This window comes from Lonchura striata, chromosome 15 (assembly GCF_046129695.1).
Source record: "Lonchura striata isolate bLonStr1 chromosome 15, bLonStr1.mat, whole genome shotgun sequence".
Classification (NCBI taxonomy): Eukaryota; Metazoa; Chordata; class Aves; order Passeriformes; family Estrildidae; genus Lonchura; species Lonchura striata.
The window spans coordinates 4,339,873-4,362,536 of NC_134617.1; the positions used below are offsets into that span (position 1 = coordinate 4,339,873).

Sequence of the window (22,664 nt, forward strand, 5' to 3'; positions counted from 1 at the left end):
TAAAACACACAAAAGGAACCATTTTGTCATGTGACAGAACACTGAATTCATTGCCATGAGGTGTAGTGTTGGTCTAAAAAGGCCCAAAAAGCAATCAGTTAAATCCATAAAACAAAAGTCCATTCAGTGCTCCTAAAGGGAAAGTTCTAGCATGAATGCTTCAGAACTGAGTCCCTAAGCCACAGAAAAATGAAAAATTGAAAGATGTACCTGAGGACTGATCCACCACATCCTTTACATTAATGAACCTCTAATACTGCTGTTAGGAAGAGGATGCTGGATTTGATGATCTGTTCAGGAAGTTCTTATATTCAGATAGATTTCATGGACATGTTCAGGAGACAGAAGCTGCTAAAGTGTCTGTAAGAAAAGATACAGTTGGGTGTCAGAAAATGGGCAGACGTTCAGCTGCTTAGCTTTCCTGACAAGTTCAGAGAACCCCTAACTTTTAAAAGAAGTGACTTATTAGAGCAGCAAGTGACATTGCAACTGGCCTTTCTCATGCCTTGTTTTGCCAGCTCTGACAGAATAACTAAAATGAAAATATTTTGCATTTGTCTTTGGATAAAAGTTTGCAGATGTATATTGTCTTTTGGCAATAAATATTTATTAATGACACAAACAAAAAACATACATCACAAATGAAACTGGGTCATTTAAAACTCATATTAAATACAATTTTGTAAGAAAATAGATGTATGTAATGAAACTGACAATCCTGATTGTAAACTCACTTTGACGACTTCACTGTTTTCATTGTAACTGTGATTCCTGCTCAGTGCCTGCATGGACAATATTTGAAGATGGTCTTCCCTGTTGGCAAGTGTGTTAAAACAGCCAATATTCTCCTGAGGCAGCTTTTATGTGGGTGATTGTTCCCTGGGTTTTGTCAATCAACTTGATCTTTCTCCAGAAGAGCAGACAAGGTTCCTGCCCGTGCAGTGCCTCGGTGGGCAGCCCACACGCTGCACCCTCCCCTCTGCTTTTCCAGCCACGTACTCCCAAAATCTGGGTGTTGCGAATCTGGAAATTCCAGCGACAATTCGCTCCAGACACCACGATCAGCAGATGGACGGCCGTAAGGGCAGAATGCTGCTCTCTTGAGTTCCGCGCGCTAAAAGCCGAGTATAAAGCCACATTCTGGTCCCACATGGGTTTTACGCCAGTGTTTTGACTTTAACCAACTACTTCACAGCCTTTTTCCACGCTGTGCCTTGCCGGGCTGCGGACGCTGCATGTGCGGTGGTGTGAGGGAGGTTTGAGGGCGGGTTTGAGCCGGGCGTCCGTGGCCCTCAGACGGGCACCAGCCGCTCAGTGCCCTCGGCGTGTGAGAGCGCCCGCGCAGCCCTCAGGACACGGCCGGGCGAGCCGCATCCCACCCCGGTGCATCCCACCCCGGTGCATCCCACCCCGGTCGGTTCCACCCCGGTCGATTCCACCCCATCAATTTCAACCCGGTCAATTTCACCCCCGCCCGGTCCCCCTCATGCCCCTCACGCCCGCTCCCGGCAGGCCCCGCGCGCACAGCCGCGAACTACCACTCCCGGCAGCCCTCGCGGCGCCCCGCAGACTCCGCGCCCGGCCCCCTCCGTCCCCCTCCCCGGGACTCCATCTCCCAGCAGCCCGCGCGGCCATCCGACCCTTCATTTCCGGGAGCGGCGCCGCGTCCCTTGCTCGGCGGAGGCGGCGGCGGCCGGAGCGCGGCGAGCGGGGCCTCCTGGGGCCGGCGGCGGAGGGAGCGGGGCCGGGCGGGTCTCCGGGCGGTCGGCTCCATGTTGAACATGTGGAAAGTGCGGGAGCTGGTGGACAAGGCGTGAGTACGGCGGGACGCGCGCGGGGGGCCGGGGGCGGCTCCGCCGTGGCCCCTCAGCCGGGCCCGCGTTCCCCCCGCCCCCCCCAACATGGCCGCGGCCCCTCCCCTGCTGAGGTGGCGGCCTCACACCCCCTCCGTGCCCGGCTGACCCCGGCCCCCTTGTCTCTCCCTGCTCCCGTCCCTGTCCCCCGGTGGCTGCCCGGGATCGCCCCTGAGCGTCCTCCCGGCGTGGCCTTGTGGTCCCTCCGGGGCTGCAGGCAGGCAGGGGTTGCTTTGGAGGTAGTCTGTGGCCTTTCCATTATGGCTGGCTACTTTCCCGCCCCTTTCGGGCGCATCTGGGCCCTTCCAGCTCTTGGCGATCAGTGCTTCAGCTTCGGGTGCCCCCTCCTGTGCCAGGGTCCCCGTCTGTGTGTGCCTGTTTGGTGTAGGAGCCCTTGGAACCTGTCTGCTGGATTGGCTCCCAGCGTGGCCCTTGGGCCCCTGAGGGGGAACAGAGAAGCCACTCAAAGCAGGAGGGAAGTAAAGAATCTGCACGTTTTCACAGAGCTTACCAAGTCACCACATGCTCTTTATAGTCTTTCCCTCCTTCCTAAGGACAGGTTTGCCTGCCATTGACTCACAACCCCGGGCTGTTCAGAGAGGTAGAGGGCTGAGATGCCCATTCAAACCCCTTACATATTTAAATAGCTCAGATATTTATAAGTTTGTTTCCTTGAATAGCACATCCTTATGCTGAATACTTGTCTATGGACTTGGTTATCGTGATCATTGTGTTGCAGATAGAGAGCATGATGTGTGTGTCAGCCACTCCTTAATTTTTGGCATTTGAAAAATTTGGTATGGTGGAGAACTTAGCAAAGGTTGTTTTACCTCCTCAAATAATAAGTCTGTAAGGGGAAAGCTTGGAGCACTTCTCCATCACTCTTTTCAGGGATGCCCAGTGATGGGACAAGGGGCAGTGGGCACAAACTGAAACACAGAAGTTCTATCTGAATGTGAGGAAAAGCCTCTTTACTTTCAGTGTGACAGCTGGAGCAGCCTGTCCAGAGAGGTTGTGGAGTCCCCTTCTCTGGAGATATTCCAGACTGGGCTGGATGGGATCCTGTGCAGCCTGCTCCAGGTGTACCTGCTTTAGCAGGGGGTTGGACTGGATGGTCTCCAGAGCCCACTCCCAACCCCACTAATTCTGTGGGTCAAAGATGTCCCTGCTCATGGCAGGGACTTGGCCTAGATGCTCCCTAAAGTTGTTTTCCAGTCCAAACTGTGTTGTATGAATTGTGGAATGCTAAGAGGAACAACTGGCTGAAGGTCTGTAGATTGGTATATACCAGATGTTATTAATGACAAACAGTTGTACCTCCCTTACAAGTCAAAAGTGTCAAAACTGAGGCTCTGTTTTAAACTTTTTTTTACATTTTTGTTTCTCCAAACAGCTTTTAAAAGGGCCTGTGTGATGAATGGGTTTAAAGATGGCAAACTGAGAAGTGTCAGCTTATTCATGATAATCAACTGTTTTGCTCAAGGTGCTTTGTACTAGACTGAGACTTTTCTAGGCCAAGATTTGGATGACATTCAAAAACCACTGTGATTAAGTCTTGTCCTGAGGAAGTTATTTACTTTTTACAGCTTCTTGTATACAAAGTCAACCCGGGTTAAAGTTGTTTTAATAATGTGACAGATTAGGTATTTAGGAGTACAACTGTGACTTGAGTTCCAGAACCTTTCAGGGAAATAAAGCTTTTCCTAAGTTTTACTTGTGTACTTTTTTTGTCTGTAGGATTAATGATCACTGTAGCATTATAATATTATAATATACTGTTCTTAAAATGTTTACTTATAAGGGTATAACTTCCTAAGTCCAGCAGTAATCAAAATCTGAATTGGAAAATTCATTCTACTTCCAGAACAGGTGCAAGAAATGAACACTTCCAATAATAATAAATGTTTTTTGAATAAACTTCAGTTTTTTGGGAATAACATTATCTAAATAAAGCAGATTGTTTGTTAAAAAAGAGGAGGAGGGGCAGAAAGAAGGTGGAGCCTGCAGAGTAAGTGGTATCTAGAGACATCAGGATCAATAGTCCCATTGTGTGTGGTGTAGATTTGTCATAATGTCTTCAGTCTTGAGGCCATGACTTACAAAATTCTCTGCAGAGGAAGCTAAATGATATAATCTGCCTCATAAATAACAGCTGATGCTGTGGCAGCAACATACTGAACTTTAACAAGAAACTGCTCTTCTTTCCTTAAAAAGGGAATATGATTATATGAGGATTTTGAAAATATGCAAGTTGCTTGAAGTTTTCCTAGTTCAAACCCTGATGGTTGTGGTAGTGGTTTTGAGCTCTGCATCTTGGTTCCATATTCAGCTGATACTTATCTTAGAGTTTCAATTTACTCATCTGGGGTTTATTTTGTTATCCTTGTTTGTGCTTCAGTGGCTGAGAGCTTGGTTAGGTCAGCTATTTCAACATGAAGGACTTTTCTTACACAATTCTCAGATACTTTGGTGTGTGAAGGTTCTGTAAGTGATGATAAACAGCTGTGGGTTATTTTAAATGCTAAAACCCAGGTAAAAATCATAACCTGTTAACATTCATCAAAGTCTTAGAAGCAAAAAATAAGTTAGCAACTGCAAAATACATATGAGAAATTCAAATTTGTATTTAGTATTTTTTAAGTATTTGGTCTCTGTATTTCTTTGGTGTGATTGGAATTGGGCAATGAAATTCATCAGGTAAATTCTGCTTTGTAATTCTCTTCACAATCACCTCTTACTTTTATGGTGGCATTTTCTAGTAACTCTAAAGTATGGATTTGCATGCTGTTGTGCACGAGACAGTTATTTTAGATACTGAGTGGTAGTCGTATTGTATTTGCAGTTTAGAAGGAAGACTCTGGTAGAGTATTAGATTTACTGTTCTAGGATGTGATGGAATCCTTTTGTTCCGTGTTTTCTTCTGCCCTTTGTTAACTTCACTGCTTTTCAATGCCAATGCAACTCCCTCCCTTAAATATTAAGTACCTACCTTGATTAGGTTTGGCTGAGCAGTAATACCTTGTTTCTGACTGGGCATTGTAAATAAGGTTGCAGTTTAAATCAAATATTTAGTAAATCCTGTATGTACCTAGTAAAATCTACTTATCATGAGATTTATTCTTGCAATTTCAAAATAACTGTCAAAATTCTTACACCCTCCAGTTTCTTAATGGGTACTGCAGTGTGTTCAAGAGTTCTTCAAGTGTGTGAAATTATATTGAATTTCTGTTGAATTTCTGGTTAGTTTATGCTTTAGAAGGTGTAGGTCTACATAGTATTTTTTCTTCTGGAGTAAATTCTATTTCATATTATTATGTGAATAAATTAACTTAAGGCAGCTTTTCACTTTTGTGTTCACTTGTGTGGGTTCTTTTCCCCCAGTAATTCAACACTGAATTTGGAAAGTAAACTAAACAGTTGGAAAATAAATTCAGCCCTCTGTGCTCAGCTCTTTGGCTCCAGGACAGTGAACACTGTTTAAATGGCAGAGGTTTCTGATGGCTCAGGGCCAGGGTGGTGCTTGGTGCAAAGTTGGTGAGTCAGGTGGCAGTTCTGAGTCACTCCTGAGGCAATGTCAGAGATTTCTTGTTGGGTTCTCTTTTGTCCCAGCCTCAGCTGAGGGCTGCAGTGTAACTGCGTTGCCTCAGCATTCCAGGCAGGAGGTGGCCAGTTGCTGTGGCAGAGCACAGAGGCACATGTCACACCCTGGAGCTGCTGGTGGGAATGGGAGCTGCAGGAACATTTGGCAGGTGGGAAGGAGTCTGGTGTCCCTCCCTCCCACTGCTCTGCTGCAGCAGGGATCTGCAGCTTTGTCTCTGGATGCTCTGGTCAGAGCAGTCCCAGATATTGTGGCACCCATGGCAGAGTTCAGGTTACCCCATGCCTGCTCTAAAACAATTCTGCAGTTGTGATGAAACTTGAGGCCAAGTGTTGCATTTATTGCCTGTGAGCTGCAGGAGACTAAGGATCTGCAGGTTGCCTGGTACATTGTAGAAGCAGCTTACACAAGAAAAGTCATATTTTTATTGGTATAGGTGTATCAGTACTTTGATAATCCAGTCAGCAAGGGCCTTAACCAAGTTTGTCCTCACTGTATGATAACAGAGCTGGCAAAAGCTGTTGTAGTCACTGAGTGAGTTCAGGATTCCAGGCTGTGGAAATACAAGAGTGGTGTGCAACTTGGTAATTTAACTTTTAAGTCTTACTGGACAAGTACATGTTGTGCTTTGTGTTCCCTGTGAGATTTCTAGGAGACGTCTACCAAGAAAACCCCGTGGCATTAAAAAACAAAACAAAAAACCCAAGGAATATTAAGAATTCCTGTTAGAACAGGTTTTAGCTTGTCAGAAACTTGGTGATATCAGCTTGGCCTAGTGGCCAAATTCAAAACCCAGGCCATCATTTCTTTTTAGTTCTGTTGAATTTCCTCTTCTTGAAGCAGAAACTGCTGATTCTTATTTTACTGAAAGGTTCCCTCATGCTAACCTGCACAAGGGGTTCAGCTCAAAGCAGAGCACAGTGTTCTTGTGTATATAGGTAGCAAGGCCAGCTGGACTCCTCATTGCATTAACTTTTCTCTTACTATGTCATGTTACCATTTTTGCTGCCTGGTTTCTGTCACAGACGTGTAGGACATGCAGCAGGCAGGCTGGAAAACCTTTGGACCCATTGAGATCAGATTGCTGCCTATGTAACAGTGTGGTGAGACCTTACAGCCACTTTCTTTAAAATTCCATTGCCATTCGTAGCTTTTGTGATCTTCTGCATGCATTACCTTAATGTGAGAGAGCTTCTTTAAAACACCTTTCCACACATCAAAGGATAAGAGACAGTCTCATGAAAAAAGGGATGAAGGTGACAGATCTGAATGTAGTTAGGACAGTATTGTCCAGATGTTCATTAGTTCAGGTGAGTGAGGTAATAGCCACTTACTTTTACTTAAAAATTAAAGGAGAGAGCCTGTGAATTTCTTGCTAGTAATAGGAATATGACAGTTGCCATATTCCTGTTTGTTCGGTGCTCCTTCCAGTTCAGTTTTGTCCACCTAACTGAGCCCTGCTTTGCTGCTACTGCTCTTAGCCACACCTTTCTAATGGCCCAGCAGGAACGTGTTTACACTCTGTGGTGTTGCAGAGCTGTTTTCATATGCTTCACAAGCTTGATGAATTGCCCAGTATGTAATAGTTTAATTTCTTTTTAAATGGAGAGCAAATAGTCTTATTTAGAATTGATTGTAATAAGGAAGCATTATAACACCTTAAAATTTATTTTAGAGGTAGGCACTTGGGTCCTCTATTATTTATTCTGTTGCTGCATCTGTGCAAAGAGAGGATTTTTAGTGTTTGGGGAAAAGGAAGGATTAAAGGAGCTGTTGTCATGAACTCCAATAGAACCAGGCAGGGGAGAAGTTCTGGTTGATAAACAGCATGTTTTCTTTAGTGCTTCTAATTGTACAATCTGTAAAGAGGAGGGTAAATTACTGGTAAAATAGTGTGAATTACTGCTTCTATTGTCATTGCAATTTCTTGCTGTTGTAGCCTAAAGCACGTAATGAGACCCTGCACTTTACTCCAGGTCACAGATGAGGGAAGCTGGTAAGATAAGTCTGTCAAGTAAATAAGTCACATTGTGCTGGTAACAGTTAAAAATCTGCATTTGTTGGCTTCCAGTCTCATGTTGCTGTCTGCTACCTCATGCTAAGTCTGCAGGATATTAATGTGATAAATGTGCCTCAGTCATTTACCCTACAATTACCGACCTTTCAGCTGACTTTTGATTGCTCTCTGCCTTTGGAATGCTCATGTTTTCCCCAAAAGTAGGCAGGATCCGATGTATCCTTAGTTGAGGGTTTTCAATCCTCCAGCCTAACTGCTTTCTCTTTTTAACTTGCCTGTAATTGTTCTTATTTACAGGCGATTTTCTTGTGGTTCATGGATTTGTCCACCCAGACTCCTGAGCTCTTTAATGAAATGCTGGTTTCTCACTCAGTAATAGCAGGTATTATTGTAAATGATCCATCATAAAATATATCCAGTAGAAGGGTAAATGACTGTCTAACATTTGTCCATTGCTATCTGAATCTCTGTAAACTCCTTTGCTTCAGTCCCAGGATCATTTAGTTTTCTCTATATTTAAGATTTATTTTGGTTTGCATAAGCAAGATCTTCAGGGCAGTGAACACTTCCACAGCTTTATGTAAGGAACAGTTAGTTAACCCTCACTGCATGAGTTATTCTTCTATTGCTGCTAAAGAGGTGCCCTGCTGATAACTGCTTTAACAACAGCATTTTGTATTATTATTACAAGCCAGATGATGATGATTATCTTCAGCCATGGAAGGGTTTGTCCTTTGCCTGGTTACCAGAGAACTGAGAGAGAGAAGAAAGTCTTGGCAATACAAAGGAGGACTGGATTTGAATGTAGCATTTGGCTCTGCAGCCAGGCATTGCTGTATCTGCCAAGTACTTGTAACAGCAAGTTACTTCTTCGGGCTTTCCTCCTTCCCTTAAAAAACTTCCAGAAAATTGCTGGTATTAATAAGGAAGGAAAAGGGTTCTAGTCTTTGGGCCATGTAATTGAGTATGGGAGATATGCATCTGTGAAAGTATTATGCTGTTATCTCACATACATAGGTACAATGTTCTCTTGTTTGAATATTCAGCTGCTGGAGTAATCCATCAAACAGGCAAATATGACAAGCTGATGGATTTATTAAGAGTTGGCATAAGGTAGTTGTGGCCAAGCACACAGTTTCATCAGCTCACTCCAAGTGGTGCTTTTGTTAGTGCTCTTTCAGATGTGTTATTGCCATTTTACACCCTGTGGTAGCTGACAATAGTCTGTTTTATGTTGTGTAAGGCTAGCTCAGGTGTTTGCTTTATGTATTTTCAAGGAATCTAAGTGATGTACGTGTGACAACTTCTGTGTTCTTGAAATGGTCTCTGAAGCAGAGCTTTGTGTGTCCTTGTCAAGCAGGACTGGGCTCCTGCTTGGGGGGTGCATGAAACTGGTCAAGGATACGCCTTACCTACATCACTGTGTGCAGCTGTGGTCAAAAGGATCAAGGTGCTTAACTCAGTTCTATGCTAATTCCTCTTGGTTGTGTTGCCAGTTAGTGTATTACAGAATATTAGCTGATTTACGTAATTATTTCATATAGAAGATGTAATTACTTCCAAAGCATTGGTCACACTACTGCTTTCTCTCCTCAGGCTTTGCTATTTCAGTGTGCAACTCTAAGTGCTGCAGTTGTCCTAAAATACAATCTTAAAATGCTGATCTGATTCTTTTATATTTGTCTCCATTCATTTCAAGTGTTAAATGAATTTCTGTATTTATATGAAAATTATGTTTATTTCTAAAAACAAAGACGAGCCACTGGAGAATGAGTGAAGCATTGCTTCACAGGATGAAGAACACAAAAATGTAATGATTGAGAGTTTTGTGCTTCATTCTGGAACTTTTGGAATATTGATTTATTCTGAAGTTTGAGTACAGCTTGTCCAAAGTTACAATACAAGAATTCCAATTTGAACTCATCTCCAACATACAGAATGTAACTGGCCTGTTGACCTGTTGCTTCAAATACTTTGATGGCATGTGCTTGATGAGGAACTTCAGCTTCCAAATTACCACTGTGTGCTCTGAAATTAAACTGAAATGGTATTTAAAGAAGAGGGGCAGGAAATGGAAACTCCTTGAGAAGAGCTGTTCCCTTTAATAGTTTTTTTACTGATATAAAGATGTACAATAGCATAACGTTTTGTTAAAAGATGGCTGTTTCACAGACTTTGTTTAAATGCTTATTTCAATTTTTTGTATTTATAAGGCAAAGCTAATGTAGGGCAAGAGAATGAAAAGCAGAATTAGTAGCAAATGTACCAAGTGAATAAAGCAGTCAGATTTGCAGTTGGTCTTTTTCCAGCTCCTTGTAGTGATCTGGATCTTAATGACACAGGTCAAATATGGACCCAGTTAGACACAAGGATTGACAGCTGCTGTCAAGTTTCAGTTTGGAGCAAGAGCTTTATTTACCTGTTCCATTTGGAATGAAGAGCTGTTATGCAGCTAAAACTTGAATGATGCTTGTTGGTAGCCTCTTTAGAAAGAGCAGTTGTGTAAAAGAGCAGAACTCTCCAGAACAAAATGGTCCTTCTATTCTGCCTTTGTGAGATCTGATTCTAACTGTGGTGTACTCATTTTTTTTTTCTAAAATATGCTAAGGTGGGGTCATGTGAAATTGTTACAAGTTGGTACCTTACTTCTTTCCAGAAAGCTGTGTAGGCTGTGGTGCTCTTGAGTGCTCTTTTTTCAGTACCAGTCAGAAAGAGTATTCATTACTTCTTCTTGCATTGTGTGCTATGTAATGATGATGTCTGGGTTGCTGTGTGAGGAATTGAAAATAGGAACAGACCCAACTGGAAGCTCTTTCTCTCCCAAAAGGACTTTTTAGATTGTTGGAGATAGAGTAGCTCCCTAAACCTATTTGCCATACAATTGTGTTGCACATTTGAGGAAGCGTTGTTGAAATGGCAAAGGAGAGGAGATAGACCTAAAGTTCTCATGTAAGTGGAGTACACCGGAACAGGGTTAACTCTCCCTTTGTAGTTGCCCTGAAATTTCAAACACAGTCAGCACTTTCACCAAAAAGAAAACAAAACCCAAGCCGTGAAATCAGAGTTTGTAGTTTCACAGTCAGTGTAAGCGTAGGCTGATGGTGAAAGAGGTTTCTCAGCCTCCTGTCTGCCACTGCCTGCACACTTCTCTCCCTTTGCTGGCACTTGCAGACTTTCTGCTTGATGAGAGAATCTCTGACTAACCAGTTGTTTTTGCCAATTTAGTTCTTCACTGGATTGGTTCCCTGGTATAGTTAACTCCATCATCACACAAATATTTGTACTGGCATAAAGAAGGAATGGTATTTGGGCAAGAATAAGTGGCTGGGGGCAAAAGTACAAGTTGAGTGCAGTACACCCTTAGCATGTGATTTCACAAGCAGCTTGAAGAGCTCTAAGATTATTTTTCTACTAAGATAGAACTAACTCATTTTTATACCTAGCTATTCCCTGTTTTTGCCTTCCTTGTGCTGCTGGTGTGTGGTTCAGTATTTGCTTGTGCTCTCTTGCTGATAACAGCTGCAAGAGCCCCCATCGTTTTAGGGTTAATAACTGATTTGGCCACATGTTTTACAAACAGCTGCTCATGGCACCACAAATGCTTGTGGTGATGGGGAAAGGACAGGAAGGTTAGCTGTGGAGCCTTTTTCCATTATAAGACATTTCTACATAATTTTGTTATTTAAAACTGTATCATTAGTAGTTTTTTAGCTGCAAGTTTAAATTTATTTGAAGCTGCTCTCCTGTCTCATGTCACAACTTAAAAGTCCCAAGCCCACCTTTGTATCAGTGTTGTGATGGGGAGGGTAAGCATCAATATTCTAGTTCCACTGTTGGGTCACAAACTTCTGGGAAAGGATATAAACTGAAACACAGTTTTGTGTCTTGTGTGGCAGTACTTTGAGTGTTTTAGGCTTGAATTGATCTTGAGGTCCAACAGAGCTTCACATGAGAAGCTTTCAGTTCAATTTCTGCAGCTTACTGCAATAGAAATACTGGTGGTATATATTTGGGTTATATCAGAATGGTGAAGTGGGTATTCTGTGTAGACTGTTACTTTAAATAGATTAAATCTTTCTAGAGGTGTTTGGTTTGCCACTAAGAATGAAGCTTCTGTGACACCAGTATTGCCAGTGGCTATTTGTGGGTTATAAGGAAACCACCTCAAAGTTGTTGAACCTTTTTGTCCCTTCATCCAAAAGGTGTGTCCTGTCCTGAGTTCAATATTGACTGTGTGTTTAATAGCTATTAACTGGTTCATTTGGGATACAATTAGAAATATTAGTGTATATTCAACTTATTTAATGAGATTGGCCTGCATTCTTTTTAATCTGTTGTAATAATAATGAAACCTATAGGGAGTTAGGGAGGGTTTTTTTTTTTTTCTCTACTCCCTTCTGAGTCACAGCACTGTGTTTCTTAGTGGTTATTCTCCCCATCCTGTCAAGCTGTTTAGAATCATCCTAATGTAGGTTACAGACTGTGCTCAGTGTTTCCTCTCAAGACATTACTTTATACTTAGTAAACAAATACCTCCTTATGTGATTTTTTTTGTAGGTGTGTGTTTTGTTTTGTATTCTCCTAGACTACTCAGTTGAAAGGTTCTCTAAGACCTTTTAGTATGTGAAGAAGGCTCTTAATAACCTTAGATAATTTTATTGGAGTTGCAATAGGTGAATGCATATTTTGAAAAATAAATTAGTCTTGGTAGCTTACATCTACAAATAGAGCTGATCTCTTAAAGATTGCTGTCACTTTAAATTATTCCTTGTTTTGACAATTACTGAATTATTTAAACTGTTTTTCTGTATGATCATATGAAGTGGGGGGGGGAACTCTCTGTTCAGAGGTATTTATTGTCTAAATGAGTTAACTTCTATCACAGTGTTCTAGCTCTCCTTGCTACCAAACAGATGATTGCATTTCTTGAGACAGCTTGAAAACGTAGTGCTAATAGACTCCTAATTGGCAAGTGCAGTCTCAGCCTTCAGACTGCCAGTGTTGGTTTTTTGTTAATTACACAGTAACTGTAACTCCTGTAGCTGCAGGCTTTAGCTCATAAAAATCCAGTGATTTTACCATTAGTGAGTAAATAAATAAATAGTGCCCATGTTGAGCCATTGTGAAATTTGTTTGTTGCAAATACACGGTGTCATTTGAAATTACCATCTCTGTGTGGTCAGGAACCAGAAACTGGGTCTCTGAGGCAAATGGAGCAGCTCCTGTTACCTCTTTAGGACAAGAGTTACTTGATCTCCTGGAGGAACCAGTTTAACAAAGGGATACCTATGAAAGGAGAGAAAACATCATTATCCTCCACAAATAAACATGGCTTGGAAATGTGAAAGTTAATTTGTCTGTAATTGACCAGACCTGCTTCACAAAATAACACTTGCTTTCAGTCAAAGTGCATCTTTGTGAACTTGTGGGGTTTTGTTTGCCAAGCTTTTTAGTTAATGTGAGATACCAACCTAAAAATTCTAATGAAATAACATTAATATGACATTGCTGTTGCAATATTTACTCCTAATGACATGTTCTTACTGCTTGTGCCCATTTTTATATACTCAGCTGTGAATAGCTCTGGAAGGACACTTTGTCATTAACTATTAACCAAAATTTCTTTGTCCAGCTGCTTAATACAGCAACAGAAGGACTGCTAGGTTGTAACCTACCTTCATGGAAAATAGAATGACTAAAGACAATTGGTATTAAGCAAGTTTTTTATTCTTGGATAAACGTGTAGCAGAGAAGAAATGTGGTAATTCAGGTTAATTAACAGATGAAGGATCAGAAGTAGGAAAGTGCTTGGCATTTTTTATTTGGTTTGTTTTTTTTAACTTACTGTTGGAAAGCCAAATAATTGTGCTATTCCTAGGAGCTGGCAATTCAGGACTAAAGGCCTGAGGGCAGAGCCTCAGAGGTTCAGGAAGGCAGAGGTTCAGGAAGAGGACTGTATTTTGTCTCTACCTGTAAAACCTTTGATGCTCCCAGATTAGTCTGCAGAATTATCACTGCATACTTGCCTTTACTCTTTCCAAAATATAATGAGCATCTTTTGAAATTGTCAGATTATGATGCTGAGAAGGTTTCCCCTTGCGCAGCCCTGCTTATACTAAAGGTGTATAAACTACTTGCTGTGAGACTGCAAAGTCTTAATTGCAATTTAATTATAAGATGTTGAATTTCTTACTCTTTCTTGTTAGCAAGGTGGGATGCAGGGAAAGGTTTAGTGTTTCAAACAGCTTCCTTCTTGGGAAGAGAGAGAGGATAATTTTGGAGACATTGAAATAGAAGTTTGAAGGACTTGGATTGTTTGTTCTCCTCTGTCTATGTGCAGTGGAGTCATGAAATAAGTTTCTGGCATCCAGACATATTCCATGTAATCTTACATAAAGACAGCATCTTCCTTATATTGTCTGACATGTAATGGTCTTATGGATTGGGTTTCAGTATTGGATATAAAAGGAATTTCTACAGGTGTATTAGAGCTATTGAGTGTAGCAGTTATTGTAGCTCTTAATGGACTATTGGAATAATTCTTGCTTTCAGCTTCAAATAGCAAAAAAAAAAAAATAGCCTGAAAGGAACCAATTTTGAGCAGAGAAGCTGATCAGCTTCTCTGTAGTGACATTGGTATTCGTTTTCTGGTTTTATTTTGATTATTTTCCAGAATTAAATGATCTGAAATCTGATGTTGAGGTGGTCTTTTTGCAAACAATAGTAACTGTAGAATTAATTCCTGTAAGCTTAGAAATAAACTTAGTAAATGATAATACACTTCACTTTATAATAACCAGGATAAAGGTAGTGATTTCACTCCTCCTGAATACCTTCTGCTTAGCAATTCCACTTCGGGACATTTGCATAAATGGAGGAAAACAACTGCTTGTGAACCTGCAATTAGATTATTTTGTATAAACTGTTTCCTTTTCCTTTCTCCTGCTCAGAAGTGCATTCAGCTCCTGCCTCAGCCTTAGGACATTTTCCAGGGCAGAAAGCCATATTAAAAGTGCAGTTGAAGGTTTTCTGGTTTAGTTGCTTCACCTGCTATTTGGACCTTGCTTGTGTTGATGAGATGCATGTCTCAGCCTAGGTAATGTCACATTTCCTAGGTAATGTGCTGGTAATACTTTCCTACCACACAGGTGGAATGGGGAGTTGTTCAGGGACATGGCTGTGTAGTTAAAGGTAGGAGGAAGCTGCAAGCCCTTCACAGCAGTCTGGGTGCTGGGGATAGAGAGCAGCTTGTGTTGTAGAAAGTTTAGTGTGTTCAGTGTGTGTGATTTGAGGTACTTCCTCAAGTTTTCAGAATGTTTAGGAGGGTGTGGCGTGTCATACCTACATAATACTGTGTATGATTTTTACTGTGAAGTTGGTGTTTTAGCTTCTTTCTTTTTCCTCCCTATATTCTGCTTCCATTCAAGGTCACTCTCAAAATTTTTTGTGGTCAGAAATAGGAAGTCTGAGGTACAGGAGTGAGTTGGATTTGCACAGCTTCAAAGCTCACTGGTGCCTCATGCTGAGCTTAGCTACAACTTCCTTGTCCTCTGAAAACTTCTGCCCCTTTTGTTTCTCTTTTTGAAAGAAGGATAAGCTCTTATTCTTCTTGTAAATATTTTGTTCTCAGCATTAAAATATTGTGCCTTAATCCTGAAAACTCAGGGAGTACTTGTGAGACTCTTTATCTGTTGATGATGTCTTAAAATGCTTGAGCTGTGCACTTGAATGTGGTCTCAATTCTGTGTGCATACAAGGAAGGAAGTAGCACTTGATGCTGGTTTGGAGAAGGACTTGGGCCACACCTTATGAACCAGCATTATATCTGAAACCAGCTTTTTGTCTTCAGGGGAAGTTACACTCAAAGCTAAACGAATGCTACAAAGCCCAAAGAAACCCAGTTAATTGGAGAGTGTAAGCTATGGTGAGAAGTAGACACTTCCCAAAATAACGTATTTAAATTTTAGTTTTATGTTGTAATTGTCTACCAGGGTTTATTTACCAGGTTTTTTTACCATTTTTGTGCTGGTATTTTATTTATATAAAAAGTATTCTTCAGAAGTGTTTTTTTGTGTAGATTTCACTTCACTTACACTTTGTCCTACTTGATTAAACCTTTGTTTCCAGTAGGAGTCATGTTACCTGACTGGATCACAAAGAGGGAAAAATTTAAAGATAAATCACATGGTGGAAAAATTCGTGATGACATTTGCTGACTCTTGAAGGTTGAAGTGCAATCTGAATTCTATAAGGAGATGTACTTAAGTCTAAAAAAAAAGGTTCAATTGTTGCAGCTTGTTTGCTACAGAAGAAAAAAACTGAAGTGTAAGTAAGGAGCAGAGTGGCAAAATAAGTGTGGGGATTGCACAATAGTAAATTGAGTCACAGCGTGGGTCTGGAAGTCTCTTTAGTTCTGCAGATACAAAAGGTTACAAAATTTCATATGTCCACTTCTTTTTGTACTATACAGCTGCTGTTGTGTAACCACAGCATGTTGAACTTTGAAAGAGATTAAATCCACAGGAGTAGGAGCTGCAAAGCAGTGACTCTAATCTGATGTGCCAGATGGAAGCTCACAAGAGGCAAGGAGACTGAAAACCTGCACAGGGCAGTAGCAGCATCGTTTTTGTGTCTGGATCAAAACTAGAGTTACTGTTTAGGTGTCACTGTCCCACCAAAGTGTCAAGTGTGGCCTCAATGGCAGCTTTCTTCCCGCTTGTTTGTGCAATTGGTTTTCATAATTAAGTTTAATCAGATTTGTCAGAAGAATGCTTTGTGTGTAATTGTCCTCCAATTTCAATAAAAATGTGACCTAAAAACTAATACTGAAAACCAGTGGAAATACTATTATGGTGACCTTCCTATGTAAATTAAAATAAAATATTTTTATTCATTTTACTTGCTGGAGTGTAGCATTTATTTTTATAAGTTACCTTTTAAAGAATATTTTTTGAATTACGTATAATAAAATGACAACACTATTAAGCCTTCAAAAATAGAACTGCAGAAATATTCATTCGAAGGGAAGATAGTCTATAATGGGTGAAGTTTGGGGATGGTAACTGAAGAATGTGAAGGTGGGTGTTTGGAATGAAAATTTCCCATTAAAAATGGGGAAATAAAGAAATGGGTCTGAACTTTAAATGAAGGTACACTTTGTATAGAGGTGATACAAGCCCACAGTCAGTATTGTCAACATGGCAAAATTCTTGATAACTTTGAGAAGTTATTTACTGCCACATATTAAGATACATAAAGCAGCCATGTATTCATTGGTGAACCACAAGGGATTGTTTTATATAAGAGTATGAAAGTATTAACACTAACATACTGCAGGGAATCTGCAGTAGGAGAGGTGAAATCAGTCTTAAATCAAGTGGGGGAGGAAGTGTTTGTTCCTTGCACAAATACACTTTAAAACTGCCATGTTCCTGTGCTTCAGGTTCCCAACATCTGCAAAAAATAATTCAGCTGTATCAAGAGATTACAAAACCTTTTAGGATATAGCATTCTGCAGGTGGGAACTTCTGAGATGGGGAAACTTTGAAAGGGAAGACTTCAGTAAGGTGTAGTGTTGGGCTCTGTAAGTAAGAGATCTGAGTTCTGTAACAGGCTGCAATTTAATTTTTAAAGTCACTGTTCTTTTTGACAGTGTGTGTGGTGGATTTGGGGCTATTTTGTTTACTCGGTAGTCTTTTGTGATTAGAAGTTGTAAGGCACAGGAAATAGCTTTATAGTTCCTTCCTCCCACAAATTGTAATTCATTTGTGGCCATCAGGATGTTTTTCTTGGCTTATCTCTTTCTGTGCAGTTTGCCTTGCACATCTGCCACATAAATTATGAAACTGAACTTGAAAAGCTGAAAATGTATTTCAAATCCTACTGTATATAATGAAGATTGTATCATTGACCAGGAGTATGACTGCTCCTTGCATAGAAGGTCTGGAATAAAACCTGGCATTCATGGACTAAACTTGACATATCTGTAATGGTTCTGAGGAGTGGCTGAAAAATAAAGAACTTCAAACGGTCAAGTATCACTAATGTTGCGCTCTTACCTCTCTGTAACCTGAGGTATTTCACCAGACATTTTGGCAGATGGGACCCCATCTGTTTCTTTGTTGAATGTGGACTGCTGGCTTCCTATTTGGTATCCATATGTTTTATCTGTAAGGCTCTAAATCTAAGCTGCATGTTTTATAACAAAAGTGACATTACTGACAGGAGCAAAATGAAAATGCATTGAGTTTGTTACATGTTTTTTAGATAATCTTCACCAGCAAGGGGAGAGAAGCTGGCTGAGTTGGAATGCATGAGTTTACTGAAGAGAAGAGCAGCACCATCTTTATTTGGAAGGTGATTAATGCCTTCTCTGAATAATTGTTAATAGTATTAGATGCATAGATTCCTGAATAGCCATTGTATTGTGGACAACAGGTGGATAAATTATATCCGCTCTCTGTGAACCAGTCTGCACACTGAGCTCTTGAAGATAACAAGTGACAGTGTCATAGGGTAGTTAAATCTTACCCCAAAATGCATTTTTAAATCTGATATTGAAATGCATTTTTCTGTTTGACTTTGTATTAAATCCTTTCAGTTTGTTGGAACACAAGTTTGGACCAGTGATCATCTGGAATTTCTCAGAGCCTGAAGGAAGGGATGCTCACAGAAACAAGTGGAGTTGATAGATGCTGCCCCTAGTTATGGGGTGCTGCTTGCTCCATGTCCTGGCCTCTGGTGGTTTGGGTTGGGATCGGTTCTTTTTTAGCTCACCAGCTCAAATGCTCTGTTGAAAGTATTTCATGCCCAGATGGATAAGTATTAAGTGATTTTTTTTTTTTTAATTGGTAAAAGTGTTTCTGGAAACTAATTAACAGTTTAATAGATGCCAAGATTCCTACACCTGGGAGTGGGGGAGATGTATCCTGTACTTGGGCAAGTTGTGTAGCTTTTTTATTTGCTGTGTGTTCTCAGTAGTTGAAACTAAGTTGTGCATGCAATTTAAGAAAGGATCATTTAACATTAAAGCAGCTGCTTTGCATTCTCAAAAAGCTTTCCCTCTATTTCCACCCCTCCTTTACAGAAACCTTTTAATCTAGATACTAAAAATAGTTCAGATGCATGACTCACAGGAGTTAAATGGTGAGATGAGGTGGTGTTCACTCCTCTCTGAGGGCTTCATTTTAATTGTGTGTGTGTCTGTGGGTGGGGGTCTTCTAGATAACTGTATTGTGAAAATATTGCCAGGACCTGCCTTGTCTCTTCTCCAGATGGTGAATGTTCACTTGGCTCATTATATAGTGCATTCAATCCTTCACTCTTATAAAAAACAAAACAGCTATAATCTCAAATGTCTAGAAGCAACTCTACATTATGTTAATGTCATTTTGTCTTGTCAGCCCCTCTACTGGTTTTCGGCAAATCTGAGCACAAATTGCTGCTGTTGCATTTGGATAATGCTCCTAAAACATGCACCATGGGTCATGTGAGCAGTCACTTGTGGTCACTTTCTTGTCTCAGTGGGTGAAGACCTTCTCAGCCGAGAGGGAGCTTTTGGGAAAATCAGCTGCTGGAAGACAGGTAGCACTCCCTGCAGGGGCAGGGAGCTGGCCCAGCCTCCAGGTGTGACTTACTGCAGGCTTCCAGCTTGCCTGGAGCTACCTCACTGCTGGTAACACCCCATCCCTGAGAGAAAGCACTGCAGTTGTCACCTGGGTGCCTTTCCATAGAAATGGTGGGGTGTTAGGGTGGAGATAGGAAAGGTGAATAAGTGAACCATGTGCATGTGTTCTTCTCTATTCAGTTATTCAAAAGATAAAATCATGTTGTGTTTGTTTTGGCACATTAAATAACAAAAGGTTAAAATACTTGTTTCTTGTAAGACTTTGGCACCACCGTCATAGTGTTGTACAGTAACAGAGCTACTCTTGTCCTTATTTATCCAGACCCTGCCTGTTCTAATAGACTAATTTCTTTAAAAAAAAAAAATCTAGCGTTGCTGAATAGCTTTAATGTTCATACTGGATGTATGGTACATACATGTGAGTAAAGCTTGAATTTTTATTTTTCTGTGCTTAGTCTTTAAGCACATATTTGCAGAATGGTGTCTCATTGGAAACTGTTAACGGTGGTGAAATGTACAAAGTTTCTCATCTCAGCTTTTAGTATCTTAGTGTTCCCAGTTGTAAAATTAAAAAAAAAAGGAAAGCAGAAGGTGTATAATACAGTGGTGTCCTTGGAGTAATAGTTAAAGGTATAATATTATGCACATAGGAGTCCTATGTATACATGATATTGTAATTGGTTTGAAATATACATTGAAAAAAATTTAAGTGTGTTGCCAGGTTTCTTGTTCCTGGAGCCGAGTCCCTCAGCACAGTGGGCAGCTTCCCAGAGGCTTGAGAAGTGTTTCTAATTAGGCTCACCCTGTCCAATCCAATACCTTTATCATCACTATAAAGAAACGGTTGTAATGTCCCCTCTCTGTGGCTTCTGGTTATTTTAGTTGTCATAAGATTAGACCTGGCATTTCACAAATCTTCTGTGGATGTGATGCCCAGAGTTGTGCTTGTGCCCTGGGTGACGCCACCCACATCAATGGCAGCTCTAATCCTGACCTGCCTTCAGTGCAGTGCTCTGACTCTCGCCCCAGGGCATAGTCAAAGCTTTTTTCACATTTGTGCAGAAACATTGGCAAAGATTTGATAGGTTTTCTTATTCCTTAATATGTTTTCAAGTAAGTTCGATTCTGAATGGATGGATGGATAGGTATTATTATTCTTTCATTACCTTTAGTCTATAAATACCTCCTTTTCTCATGGTGCCTATTTTTTCAAGTGCAGGCTAGCTGTGCACATGCTCTTGAAAGGTTTCTGCATGTTTTAGAAACTGCTGGTATTTGAGCATTCATACAAAATGCTGAATTTATTTGATATTTGAAGATCTGAAAATTTGATGTATAACGCTATTCCTTTCCTGATGAAAGATTATCTTTGGAATAGTTCTTCCAAAGAACGTTGCTCCTGAAATCTGGCCATGAACTGCAAGCTTTGTTTAGGAGTTGTGATTTCATGCACTTGAATGTATTGTCAGGGTGGTGAAGGAACAGAACACCACTGACCATGGAGAAAATGTGGAAGATGGAGGAGATGCTGGGGGAAAGCATGAAGTGGAAATACCTGTGTGATGTTCTTTAGGGAAGACCTAACATGGGCAGTGAAGTATTTACTCCTTCTAGTGCTTTATGCTGCACCTGAGTTCTCACCAAAGTATTAAATCACATAAACAAAAATTGCTGCACCTTTTCCTTTAGCTGGTTTGCTAGCAGTGTATTTAAATCATTGCTATGAAATGTTGTTTGAGGGTTAATTTTAGAGTAGACATTAGCTAAGAAAATACTCTTCCATTTATGTTGCTGACTATATGCAGAGCCTTGTGTTCCCACATCCATGTTTCCAAAGAGTTTCTGATTCAAGGTGTATGATGTAGAGAAAATTAGGGTAGGATTTTTTCTTCATTGTGGAACCAGCAATGACTGATGTGGATAATTAGTTCAGGCACAACAAAACTAATTGTAATGTTACCAATTGGAAGCTATTACTAGAAGCAGTACAGTTATAGTTGTGTATAAGTGATTGTAATCTCCTAGCAGATAATTGACTTCAGTTAGAGCATATGAATCTGTAGAGAATACCTTGTAGTCCTGAGCAATGAAGAATCCTCACTCTGAAACAAACATTTCTATTCAGGATGTAGTCAAATAGTATTGTATTAAATAGCGTTTATTTAATTTTTTATTAGCATCTTGGGTGGAAGTACAATGATTTTACTTTGCCAGCATAAAAATAGTTTTAAGAATAACTTCTTAGTCTGGAATAGAAAAGAATTTATTTTTCAGTAATTATTTTGTGACTATTTTATGGAGGGAAAAATAAAAAGTAACATTGATAAAGCACTAATTTGTTACTGAGAGCAGAATATACCTCATGCCTGTCAATATTGTCCTGAGCATTACAGCTTGATTCACGTGTTGTGTAAAATCAGAAGTCTGAGCAGAGTAGGCAGATATATGTCTGTTGGAGTTTGTTGAAACAAAAGTTTTCTGCTGATACATTTATCACTTAGTAGTGGTCATGTGTATTTAAGTCCACGTTGTGGGTTACATTCAGTATCTGCTGATAGGGAGGAGGAAGACAGAGCCGCTCTTAGTCTGCCTGTTTTGTGTGTCATCTGTGAAGAGTTCCTGCAGTCTGTAAGGTTTTATTTTCATGCAGGTTATCCACAAGCTGTCTTTCATTTCCCTCTTTCAAAGCAAAGTGCTGAGGACAATCTCAGACCTGTAGGATTTTTATCCTCTTCACGCCTGAAAGTTCAAGTGCTCTCAGAGTATTGCAATTGTAAATGTTGAAGTGGCAGATACTGATGAATGTTTTGGCTGTACCTTCACAGATTCTCTGATCTGAGTTTTATATGAGCAGGTACAGAACTTCTGGTCCCCTCTTGCTGCCTGTTTTTTCTCCCTGATACCAGCTAAACGTCATTCTTACTTGAAATTATACAATTGAGATACGTTCAATACTGCTCTTCCCTTTTACATCTCTTTCCTCTCCCCCTCTTGCCTATTTTTTGGTTTTTTAGCACACTGTAGGGTATGACACCTGGACCCAGATGATATCTTACCTAGGTGTACAAATCTCCAAATGTAGCTTAGAATAAAATTTGAAGCTCTTTACAATTGATTTAATTATTTGAAAAATGCAAACAAAATTGTGGACAAGTAGGATTTCAGGGTGTGTTATATCATAGTTAATAAAATGCATGTAAAACATTTAAGGGGAAATGTTTGGGTTTTTTTTTCTGTTGCAGTTGGAGATGGTCAGGTATTTACAGCTATGATCCACTGACTTTATTAGCAATGTCCATTTATTTTCTTAAGAGGAATTTAGTCCTAGGCTTGAGCTACCTGTTTAGTGTTGCTGTAAATTTCAGATGCAAACATTTAAAGTTACAAGAAAATGAAAAGCATTTTGCTCACTGCCACTGTTTCTTGTTCCATAGAGATGTGACAGTGCCCCCTCTTGGCTTTCAAAAACAATTTTGGTTTTTTATAAAATAAAATTACACTGAAATCACTTGGGAGGTAAATAAAGAGTAAAAAGAATCAGTTGTCATTAATCTGTTTTAATAGACTTAA

The 22,664-nt window shown here is 40.4% G+C and overlaps 1 protein-coding gene across 1 annotated transcript in view; it reads left to right on the forward strand.

Annotated features, from left to right (window-relative positions):
- The first annotated feature begins 1,681 nt into the window (after positions 1–1,681).
- CLINT1 (clathrin interactor 1) overlaps positions 1,682–22,664 on the forward strand; it is a 46,003-nt gene continuing 25,020 nt past the window's right edge. The window contains exon 1 of the mRNA XM_021530738.2: positions 1,682–1,813. Within this exon, the coding sequence (XP_021386413.2) occupies positions 1,773–1,813 (41 nt within the window). The 5' untranslated portion in view covers positions 1,682–1,772. The remainder of the gene's footprint in view (positions 1,814–22,664) is intronic.